The sequence below is a fragment of the Natrix helvetica genome (assembly GCF_964273705.1).
Source record: "Natrix helvetica genome assembly, chromosome: 3".
Classification (NCBI taxonomy): domain Eukaryota; kingdom Metazoa; phylum Chordata; class Lepidosauria; order Squamata; family Natricidae; genus Natrix; species Natrix helvetica.
The window spans coordinates 57515233-57527909 of NC_138549.1; the positions used below are offsets into that span (position 1 = coordinate 57515233).

General features: G+C 39.4%; 1 protein-coding gene across 2 annotated transcripts in view; it reads right to left on the reverse strand.

Moving 5' to 3' along the window:
* Positions 1-12677, reverse strand: part of ALDH9A1 (aldehyde dehydrogenase 9 family member A1) — a 146502-nt gene that overhangs the window by 29995 nt on the left and 103830 nt on the right. For both annotated transcript variants that reach the window (XM_081947137.1, XM_081947138.1), the window contains exons 5-8: positions 12208-12342; positions 11635-11831; positions 10979-11119; positions 7688-7876 (exon numbers count right to left, since the gene is read on the reverse strand). In XM_081947137.1, coding sequence (XP_081803263.1) covers positions 7688-7876; positions 10979-11119; positions 11635-11831; positions 12208-12342 — 662 coding nt within the window. The remainder of the gene's footprint in view (positions 1-7687; positions 7877-10978; positions 11120-11634; positions 11832-12207; positions 12343-12677) is intronic.

A 12677-nucleotide genomic window follows, 5' to 3' on the forward strand; every position in this document is an offset into this window, starting at 1 on the left:
TTACTACGTATTCGGTCAAACCGGTCCAAAGCGGTAGGAAACAACCTCAGATAGATAGATAGATAGATAGATAGATAGATAGATAGATAGATAGACAGACAGACAGACAGACAGACAGACAAACACACACACACCCACCCTATATATCCTTTATTGTCATTGTGCAAATAAATGCAATAAAATTGGTTTTAGCCCACTGGTGCAATCCATGACAACAAATACAAACAACATAAATAGTATAAAGAATAAAATGCAAGTAATTTGTTCAGCTGCCTATGCTTTGCTTTGATTTCCCCTGCCTGATGGTAGAAGTGCAAAGAGACACTGACCAGGATGTGAATCATCTCTGAGTATCATTCTTCTTCAGCACATGGATAAATACACCTGGAAACATCTACCTACCTACTCTCTCTCCCTACCTACCTACTGTATTTCTCTCTCTCTCTCTCTCCCTCTCTCCCTCCCTACCTATCTACTCTCTCTCTATCTACTGTATTTCTCTGTCTCTCTTCTCCTCTATCTACCTACGTACCTACCTACTCTCTCTCCCTCTCTCCCTACCTATCTATTGCATTTCTCTCCCTCTCTATTTCTCTCTCTATCCCTCTACCTACCAACCTACCTACCTACCAACCTACCTACCTACACACATTCTCTCTCCCTACCTACCTACTGTATTTCTCTATCTATCTATCTATCTATCTATCTATCTATCTATCTATCTATCTATCTATCTATCTATCTATCATCTATCTATCTATCCCATTATTTACCTACCTACTCTCTCCCTCTCCCTACCTACTTACTGTATTTCTCTCTCTCTCTCTCTCTCTATCTATCTCTCTAGCTACCTACCTACTTTTTTTAAAAAATTGCCTCTTCAAAAACTTGGTGTGTCTTACACTCCGGTGCATCTTAAATATGGTAATCCCCAGGTTACAAATGTAATTGGCAGGCTCTATTACATTTGTAACTGGAGGATTACCTGTATAATGAGAGTGAGGGTCTCAGGAAAGTCCTGCCTTAGCACCACACTAGTCCCGTGTGATGCCCACCCTGGCCACGTCCACCCAGTCACATGACCATCCCGCCACACCCACCCAGCTGGTCATTAGGGCAGAGAACCTGTTGTTAAATTATTTTAATCCCATCACTGATTATATATGAGCCACGGTGGTGCAGTGGTTAGAGTGCAATACTGCAGGTTACTTCTACTGACTGCTGACTGCCTGCAATTTGGCAGTTCAAATCTCACCAGGCTCCATCCTTCTGAGGTGGGTAAACTGAGGACCCAAATTGTTGGGGGCAATATGCTGACTCTGTAAACTGCTTAGAGGGAGCTGTAAAGCACTGTGAAGCAGTATATAAGTCCAAGTGCTATTGCTATATATAAATATGGAATGGGAATGAACATTAAAATGAAAACATGATTAATAAATGTTATTTTGTATATTTATTAGAACAGAGGTAAGATCCCTGGCTAGTTTTGGTCATTTGTATCTCCATAAGGACCCAAGAAATGAGTACTTAGTGTTTTTTATGATTGTAAGCTGCTTAGAGTTATCCTGAGGTAAGATAGGCAGCCAATAAATTTTATAAATAAATGAAGAACTAATAGACCAGACACACACATTCACATATTTTACCTATTTATTCCTTATCTATTTATTTACACTACAGGGGATATAGAGGAGGCATTTATTTATTTATTTTGCAGTATTGAATGGGAATAAAAAGAGCTGAGACTTATTTTGTCCCTTAAAATCACCTAAAGCCAAAAAAGGTTCCACTGCTCATTTAGGTAATACCATGACTTTACCAGCCACATGAATTGCAGCCCTACAGTGTAAGTAAATCTGCTTATTTAATGCTTATTTAATATTACCGTCTTAAATTTGTTGAATATAGGTTGATGAGGCACACCACCTGACTAGAAAAATTTTTCTCTATGGTAAATGCTGCTCAAATCTGAGTTCTTCCACAATAAGAGATAAAAACACTAATATAAGATCTACCATTAAGCATGCCAAATTTTATTCCAGATGTGGTTTGTGCTCATTATTATTATTAAAAATTAATTTTTTTTACAAACATGTAAAATACACACACACAAAACTTAGACATACACCACATTTACACAATACAATACGAACAGGAGCTTCCTGTTCTTTCTAATAGCAATTGCCAATCTATATCACTCACCTTATATTGTTTCCCTTCTATTATATTTCATTTGCATTTCACCACTCTTAACCCTCTTATCTTACTCATCTGTCTGCTATATTGGCTGATTACCTCTAGTAAGTTTAAACCACTTGGATACATATATACGTATGTGTTAATTCTCCTTAACTACTATTTTTGGTCTTTGTTGTCTTCCTTAATTGATCCTTGTTTCTTTCCTCCATCCACCTATACCATTTATCCCATATCTGGTAGTATTCTGTTTCTTCTTTTCCCTGGATTTCTTTTGTTAATTTGTCCATTTCAGCACAGTCCATAACCTTTCTTATTATTTCATTTTCGCTTGGAATTAATTTGTTTTCCCATTTCTGGGCAAAGGCAATCCTCGCCATCATAATTATGTGTAATATTAAATACTGAACTTCTTTTTTAAATTTCGAATATGCTTTTTTCGCATATTCATTTTGTCTGTGGCTATACATCCCATTAGTGATAGCTGAATATTTTTCCAGCTTTCTAAATCTTTATTTGTGTCACTAGTTTATTATAATTATCGTCCTTAATTGTGGAACATTTTGCCAACACCCAGATCCCCAAGTATTTCACTTTCTTAGTTATTTGCATTCTAGTTGCTAATTCCATTTCCTCTTCTTGCTTTTTGTCATATTCTTGGTTATCATTTTTGTTTTGCCTTTATTGATTTTTAATCCTGCCATTCACCATATTCTTCTAATTTTTTAATTAATTTCAGACTGGATTCTAATAGATCCTCTAGAATAAATACTAAGTCATTGGCATAGGCTTGGGCCTTATATTCTTTGTTTTTGAGTCTCAAACCTTTTATTCCCTGGTCCTTCCTAATTTAATTTAATAAAATTTCCAGGGTTAATATAAACAGTAAAGGAGAGAGGGGGCATCCCTGTCTGACTCCCTTTTTTATTTCAATCTTCTCTGTTAGTTCTCCGTTCATCAGAACTTTGGCTGTCTGACTGTTATAAATTTTTTCTATCATTTTTGCAAATCTTCCTCCAAATTTCATCCTGTCTAATAGTGTTATTATAAATTTCCAAATTACGTTGTCGAATGCTTTTTGTGCATCAAGGAAAACCAGTACCATTTGTTTTTCTAGATGCACCTTGTAATATTCTATTATGTCTAGGATGATTCTCGTATTATTTTTAATGTGTCTGTGAGGTAAAAAACTGTTTTGATCCGGGTGTATTCGTTCATTTAAACCTGTTTAATTTTTCCTGCCATAATTGCTGCAAATATTTTATAATCGGAATTTAGTAATGAAATTGGTCTGTAGTTTTGGATTTCTTATAGATTGGTTACTTCTTTCGGGATTAGCGATATAATTGCTTCCGTCCATGATTCAGGCATCTTGGCTTTTCCTAAAACTTTGTTAAACATTTCCACTCCTAGTTCTTCCAGTATTATTTTATTATATTTGTATAGCTCCACCAGTATTCCATCTGGTCCTGGGGTTTTATTATTTTTCTGGTTTTTCAGGAGTAATTTCACTTCGGCTAATGTTATTGGCCTGTTTATCGCCTCCCTTTGTTCTTTTGAAATTGGTGTTATCTTTTCTGTGTTTAAATAATGTTTTACCTTGATTTCCTCCATACTATCTTGTGCGTATAGTTTTGCGAAGTATTTATGAATAATATGCTTCTTTTCTTCTGCTTTGTATTGAATTCTTCCCTCATCATCTTTTAATTGGTATATCATCCTTTTTTCTCTTTCATTCTTCAATCAGCCAAACAGTCCAGGTTTGTTGGCTTGTTCAAAGTAATTTTATCTGGCCGCTTTAATTTTCTGTGCTAATTCCTTTTGAGTTATTAAGTTGATCTTATGTTTTATCATCTCTTTTTTCTTTTTTAATTTTATTCTTTGGGTCTTTCTGTAGTTCAGCTTCGGCTTCCATAAGTTCTTTTTGCATACATTCTTGTTGCTTTCCCCCCCTAGTTTTTCTCACAATGTAGGGAATCATGAGGCCTCTTGTGTATGTTTTCATAGTGTCCCAGAGATTTTGAATTGAGGTGTCTTCTTTTTTTTTATTCTAAAAAAAAAAGTTTTAATTCTTTCTCCAGCATTTGATTATATTTTATTTCATTTACCATATTTGAGTTCATCATCCATCTTTTTCTTCTTTGACCTTTCCATCTTAATTTTATTGGATTATGATCTGCCCACTCATTTGCTTCTATTTCAATTTAGTCTAATTGATTACATAGACCAGATGAAATCCAGGCCATGTCAATTCTTGATAGCGACTGGTGGGGGTTTGAATAAAAGGTATATTGCTTTCTTGTTTTGTGCCTTTCTCTCCAAATATCATGTAGTTTATATTCCATTGCCATCTCAAAAAAGGATTTGGGTAACATATTTTTTGTTTTATTTTTCTTTTTGCTTTCATAGTCCATTTTTTAATCCACTATTGCATTATAATCCCCAATTAAGCAAATATTTTCATATTCTTATTTGTTTATTTTGTTGTGTAATTTCCTATAGAATTCCTCTTGTTTCTGATTTGGTGCATATATGACTATTAATAATATCGTATTTTCTGTTGTCTTTAATTCAATCATTAGCATCCTGCCTTCTTCATCAGAGTAGACTGCTTTGGAGTTTATTTTTTTCCTTTATATAGGTTGCTATCCCTCTTTTTTTTTTAATGTGCCAGTGCTGTATATAATTTCCCTAATTTTTTGTTTTCCAGTAAATTCCTATGTTCCCTTTTAATATGCACTTCCTGTATACAGGTTATATTCGCCTTCAGTTTCTTAAGTTTATTAAACATCTGCACTCTTTTTTGTGTGTGTGCGTTTAGTCCATTCAAGTGTATCGAGATAATTGTTATTTCCTGGTCCATCTTTAGATGGGGTGTTTTTTGTTGCTTCTGGTTTGTATCTGACTTTTCCCTCTCGCGCATTCCCTTTCCCCTCTCTCTCTTTCTTGCCTGTTCTTCTTTCCTGTTTCTTTCTTTGTCTTCTGATGTTTCTTCCTCTTGACTTCTACTTTCTAGGTCCTCTTTACTTCCTTGTTCTTCTTCCCATGCGCAGTATTTTTCATAGAATTCCTGTGCTTCTTCTATATTCTCTATCATATCTTTTTCCTTGCCAAGATACCAATACCCCTTGTGGTACCAACCATCTGTACATTATTCTGTTTTTATTTAACTGATTTGTTAAAAATTAGTATTATCTACGTTGTTCACGAATTTTCCGTGGAATCTGTTTAAGCGTGATCAACTCTTTTCCCTGGAATGTAATCGTCCCTTCTCTGGTTTTTTTCTATACTTCACCTAGTTGTTTCTTTGGCAAATCTTACGTGCACTTCTCTCGGGAGCCTATGTCTTCTGGCATAATTAGTATGCACATGGTAAGCTTCATCGATGTCCCCTCTCAACTCTTGTTCTTTTCTCTGTAGAATTTCGGTGAAGATTTCAATCATTTTTCCTTTCAGGTCTTCCTCCTTCTCTTCCGATATGTTTTGGAATCTTAGATAAAATGAAGCTCTTTGTTTTCAAGTCAGATTATTGATAACTCTAATTCTTTATTGACTTGTCTATATTTCAGCTCCATTTTTTCCATCTTCTGATCTGTTTGTTCTATTTTTGTTTCGATGTTCTAGATTTTCTGTTCGTTGATTGCTAAGGCATTCTGTATCCTTTCAATTTTGTCATCCACGTTTTTGATATTTCCTTTCAATTCTCCCATTTCATTTTTCATTTCTTCATGATTCTTCCTTGTCTCTTCATGATTTGTAGCCGTCACTTCTTGATTTTTCGTCAATGTCTCTTGTATCATCTGGAGCATCAATTGCATACTCTGCATTGTTAGTGCTGTCTACCAAACATCTGGAAACCAGCCCTAGTCAACAAACGAACACCACCCACCACCCAGGCCGTTACAATACAAAACAACAATGCCCACACAGCCAGCACCAATCAGCACCAATCTACCAATCATGATACAACCACACAACCAATCATTCCACTTACTGAAACAAAGCCAGCACTCCATCCCCTCCCACCAAGATTTACAGAAAGACGGCAGCTCCGGTCGCACTTTAAGCCAAAGACAACAGCCTGAAGATGGCGAGTGAGATCTCACTGAAACGTTGCCAAGATAATCTCAATCTTACACGGGAAAAGACCTGAATACAACAAAACCAGCATATATATATATATATATATATATGTGTGTGTGTGTGTGTGTGTGTGTGTGTGTGTATGTGTATGTATACACACATATACATACATACATACATACATACATACATACATACATATACATACATACTCCAGCTTATGTCATCGTTGATTTCCTTGCATCAGACCTCACGGTTCAAATGTATAATCCACTAGTTGTCACCCTCTCCTCAGTATCACTGTTAGTGGCAGTCAGTTAGTACAACAAGTCCAGTGGCAAAGGCAAAATAAAGGGGTGGGTGGGTAAAGAAGCCCTCTAATAGTTCCAAAACAATTCTCTCTCTACTGTCTCCAGTGCCGTTCCAAGTTCCGAGGAGAATAAATACTATGTATTTGTAAGGTGTCCCCTCCAAAAAGAAAAAGAGCACTTGCTCCCTTCGTTACCTGAGTTTATTGTTCACGGTTGAAACTGTTCAAAGCTCAAAGTTCAGCTATTCTTTGGAAAGACAAAAGAGTAGAAGGAAGAGCAAAAAGAAAAAAAAATCAACAACCAACCCGACTGTTAACCAATTCTTTATGTGCTTTCCAAGTCTTCTCAGCAGTTACTATTCCCACTCCTGTTGTCCAGGCCGGGTTTTCGTTCCACTGTGGCCACTTTCGTTCAAGTTATTCACGCTGTCAATTCCAACTCAGCATCTGAGCTCTCACTACTTTTTGGCAAAAATCTGGACTGCAAAAACAGTCTCCGTCCCAGAGCCTCTTTCTTTCCAGCTCACCCTCTCTGCCAATTTTGCATTGTCCTCCTTTTCTTTGGGTTGTCAAGAATAATAACAGATGGCTCGATTTCAACTGCTTTCTCTCTCTGCTTCCTTCTTATGCGGTCGCCACTGCTCTGGTCCTGACCAAGTGGCAGGATAGATCCTCGTCCGTTTAGTGGGTTTCTCCTACCCGCTGGGGGATTTGCCTTATCACCCCAGCGTCTTCAGAGTTTTCCCCTTAATCTGCCGCTCCCTTAAGGATTCGCAGCGCTCAGAAATGAGCTCAAATGAAGAAGTTAGAGGTTACGAGAACTCCCGTTCCTCAGCTCCAAGCATGATGACGTCACCCCAGGAAGTCATCAAACTCTCTGTGCTCATTATTTTTAGCAACCCAATTATAGTTTGTTAAACAGATGCACCCAGATCAGATAACTTTTCAGACACATAAAAGCACCTTTGTTCTACCTTGAATACTAAATTTTGCACATATGATGGCTGTATGATGTTCTAGCACCTCATGTAGCAAATGAGTGAAGTATTTTCAGTAGCCCAATTCCTCAGAATAAAGCTCAGTAAAGATAATGCTCACCTGCTCCTTTGCTTGTTTAACAAAACTCAAGACCTTCTCCAGGTGTGCCTTGTTGATAAGTGCTCCCATCCTTGTATCTTGCAGCAGGGGGTCACCAATTTTGATGTTCTGAGTCTGTTTCACAACTTCTTTGGTGAAGGCCTCCAGGGCTGCTCGTTGTACAAACACCCGAGTACCATTGCAGCAAACCTGAGGCATAGAGACAGGCTTAAGAAAGGGGCCACTTTCAGAATTGACAGGCTCAGAACTAACCTGTAACTACCAACTTACAGACCACCATTGGGTCCAGAATCTCGGTCACTGAATAAAGTTGTTAAGTGACCCACATAGGTTGTTACGTGGAATGCCAGGGAGAAGGCCTGGGCCTTGCAGGTGTGGTGGGGCAGAGAGAGGGCACAGGTCTTCCACCACACCCAGGCCCTCCCCCTGCCCCACCAGGGAGAATACCCACAAAAACTATGGTGTTTGCTATTGTTTTCACTAGAGCTGAGCCTGTTTCTCCAGTAGGCTGAGAGATTTCACCTCTTAAGAGGGGAAAGCCTTCAGCATTCTGGAAGAATAGATCTCAAATCTGGTGAAAATGCTAGCAAATACCATTGTTCTGAATGGCTCAGAATGCTGGTTTTTGCCTCTGAAGATTGGAGGGTGGGGGGAATGCTGACATTTGTTAGCATTTTCATCAGCTTTGAGATCTGGTGGATTTCTTTTAACTGCACAGAGGAGGAGAAATCCCTCAGCATGCTGGAGGAACAGGCCTCAAATCCAACATTCCCTCACAATCTTTCCTGACAGCTTCTGCAATGTTTTTCTGGGGAAGCTGACAGAGAAGATTTCAAATAGTGATCACAGGACATTTTGTAACTGGTCATACATGTGGACAAATTGCCAAGCACTTGAAATACGGTCATATGATGCCATCAGTTGTGATGCAACATTTTACAATGGTCAAAAATGCTTTATGGGCAGCAAAGCACCCATTTAAAGTCGGTCATGCCTGCAAACAGTCATTAAATAACCGATCATAAGTTGAGGATTACCATATTTTTCGGAGTATAAGATGCACATTTTTCCCCCCAAAAGAGGGTGAAAATCTGGGTGTGTCTTATACTCCGAATGTAGCTCTGCGCATCACATTTTCAGGTGGTTCCAGGCGGGGGGGATCCTCACTTCCACATGGATCCTGATTCCCGAAGCAGCCCGGGGAATTGCGCTCAAAGCTTTTCAATGAAAGCATTTTTGGGCGGCAGCACCACAATTCCCTCCCCAATTCCAAAAAGGGCGCATGCGGAAGCCAAAAAAGTGCATCGCTTTTCAGGTAGCAGGCGGTTCCAGTACGCGCTGCCACCTCAAAATACTTTCCTTCCCAGTTCCCCAGTGCACACTGCAGAGCCGTGTGCCCTCCTCCTCTGCAGACTCGCCTTCTCTTTTTTCCTGGCCAGCACTGTCAGCTGCGGAAGGCAGGCAGAAAAGCGAGAGGGCAGTGTGATCGGGCAAGGGCGCAGGAGCTGGGCGTGGACACAAGGCAGGCAGATCAGAGGCAGCTGGCCGATTGCTGGCTTGCTGGCTCGGCTCCTGGCCCGGGAGACGGATCTAGCCAGGAGGAATGCACACCCTGTTTTTGCAATCAGGGAGGGAAAAGAGTATTTCAGGTACAGGCAGTTCCAAGCTGCCCCGCGATCCCTGCAGTTTGAAACTGCTTATCACATGAAATGCTCTTTTTCCTCCCTGATTTCAAAAATGGCTTTTCTTAGGACACTAGATTGGGAAATAAGGAGGAGGACGGCATATATAAAAGCCTCTGAGTAACTGGGAAAGAAAGCCACACTTGGAACCCGCCGAAAACTGCCGCCCAAAAAACATGGCTTTCTTTCCCAGTTACTCAGAGACTTTTGTATATGCCGCCCACCTCCTCCTCCTGCAAATGAGAGGTGTCTCAGAGACGCTAAATTTCTCAGGATGCTAGATTGGGAAGTTAAAAACCTGGAATGGAGTACAATCAAGTTTGATTCAAAGGCTTGGATCGCTGCGCTGCTACCCAAAAATGCTGTTATAGCGATCTCTGCAGAGCCCACTTCACCTGCCCCTTTCTCAGGCAGTTCCAGGTGGCAGAGATCGTGGTAACAGCATTTTTGGGTGGTAGCGAAGCAATTTCAGGAGCTTAATTGTATCCCATTCCAGGTTTTTAACTTCCCAATCTAGCGTCCTGAGAAAAGCCTTCGTGGGAGGAGACTGTTCCTCTTCTCTTCCTCCACCCCCACTCCCAATCTGTCTGGATCTGTCATGCAGCAAAGAGATATGGTAGCTGGGAGCCTGGCACCTGCTTTTGCCCCGAGACTAAGGAAACTGGATTGTGAAGAGGGCTGTGAACAAGTCCGGTTTTTCAAGGAGGCAGCCTTGCCGAGTTGTCTTCTTTGTGCTTCCCTTTTACTGCTCACGCACCACCACGAGGAACCATTAATCCAAATGGAAGGGATCCCCACCCCTCCTCGCCCAATGGGCCATTCCCAGTCGAGCGCAGCGGCAGCTGTTCAGCAGCCCCCATGTGTCTTTCTTTCCTCGCTGTAGAGAAGAAGCAAGCCGACTGCCGCTCCTTGGGCCAAGCGGCTCTGCGTGGTCAGAGGGGAAAAAAATAAAGCGCAGAGAGATATGTTTAGTCCTGCCCTGCCGCGGAGAGTGGTAGAGAAAAGCGGATTTGAGATTGATAAAAGCCTTACCCTTTAGGAAGATCAAGCCCCCACACATCGCGTTTTTGCCCTCCCCGGCCCCCAGAAGCACTTTGCAGGCCTCCCAAGCTCTCTGCATGCCTCATTTTTCAGAGTGTTTGGGAGGCCTGCAGAATGCTCTGGGGGCCGGGGAAGGCAAAAACTTTTTTAAAAAATTTACCTCTTCAAAATCTTGGTGTGTGTTATACTCTGAAAATCCGGTACCTGTACTGACATTTCTGCATTGATTTAATATCTCTTTGGAACAGCAACCCGTAACAAATATCAATAAGTCAAATCAAACAATACAAGATAATACCAATCCTGAAAAGCAATGAACACTGAAAAATTTGGATCTTAGAACACAACACAAGTTTAGGCATTCCTCCTCACTTAGAATGAAATAAGAAAAATGTTTGTGAAATGGTAAAGCACCCAATTTTTCTTAGAGATTCTGATAAACACGTCTATATTACAATATTTTACAAGATATAGCAAATTTCTTCTCCAGGTATGGAACTTAACTGGACTTTTAAAAATGATTTAGTAAGGCCCACAACTTCTTCCCTGTTAGATAAAATTTACATACCTCACCCTGGGTAAGGAAATTAGCCATGAGGGCTCCTTTCACAGCATTATCCAATACACAGTCAGAGAAGATAATGAGGGGAGACTTTCCTCCTAACTCTAAAGTAACAGGTTTGATCCCTTTGGCTGCCATTTCCATAATCTATTGGGGGAAAAAACAGAACAAGATATAGCAGCTAACACAGGCAATTATAATATAAATATAAAATATATCTTTCTTGGTACTGTAAATGCAAAGAGCCTCAGCTAGAATTTGTTGAAGCTATGCTATTAAAGTAGCAATGGGCCTTTATTCAAGCTTTTTTGATATGAATATTAAAAATGTTTTTTCTTCTTCTAACTGTAATGAATATGTTTTATTTGAATTGTTGTTAATTATTTATTTTATTGATATTTTGACTATAAAATGCTAGCAGATGCTTCAGCACAGAAAAAATAACTTATAAATACATTGAGTAAGAATTACTGGATAATTTTTCACCAACATGCAATTCAGAAGTAGAATCTGGACTAAGAAGTGATCTTCACATTTCCAAAGAAGACTTTGTGACTTCAATGGAATACCTGTAGATTTGGCAACTGGCAAACATATAAATTACACAATGAACAGGTATATGTTCATTCATATAATGTATGTATGTATGTATGTATGCATACCTTAACACCTGTAGGCACACTCCCAGTGAATGAGACTTTGGCCACATCTGGGTGTTGGCACAGGAATTGTCCTGTGGCAGCTCCACCCTGCACCACATTGAAAAGACCCTTAGGGACACCAGCCTTAGTGTAGATCTCTGCCAGCAGCACAATAGAGATGGGGGTGAAAGGAGAAGGCTTGAAGACCATGGCATTACCTAGGTAATCCAATTCACAAGAATAAAAAGAATGGATACACATTTTCTGTCTAAAAATAGTTTCATCTGCAATCAAATGAAAGAGCAATACTGAAGAAAAAATATTTCAGTCCAACTAAGACAATGTCATACAGGCATCTGGATCATTATATCCATCTCACATATGGTTTTAAGCTAAATCAATGCCAATATCTATAAAGTGATCTCTTCTACTATCATTTAAGTGTTATTATTAAGTTCTAATAACAGTCCACTGGAACTTTATTCCCCATTTTCATATCTCAAATGGTAATAATTAACTCCTAGAAAGGCAATCCCTGACTACTAGTTTCTGTTAATGAAACTCATTCATTTATCAAAAAATAATTTATTTTACCACAAGCCAAAGCAGGGGCTGATTTCCAGCAGGCAATCTGAAAAGGGTAGTTCCAAGCCCCTATCCCAACACAGACTCCAAGAGGTTCTCTTCTGGTATAAGCAAAGGATCCCTCAGGGAGCTGGATATGTTGACCTAAATAGAAGAGACAAAGAGATCTGGGGATAAGAAATATAAACCAATTCTCAAGAATGAGAAGCAGAGTAATTAAAAAGGCTTTATATCCAGAAAAGTAGTAGAGGAAGGATGAAATTATATTCTAATTATTGAAGAACAGACTTTGCCCTCCTATAATAAATACAGAAACTGAATGCTCCAGAAAATGTAGACAATGCAACCGGTCTTTCTTTCTAATTCACTAACCTGCATGGAATTCCAGCAAATCATCAAATCAAATCATCAAAGTGGGCAGAAGCATAGCTATTTTTACTTCTTTCAACAAGTCATTTCTTGTAGTAGACATGTGCTAC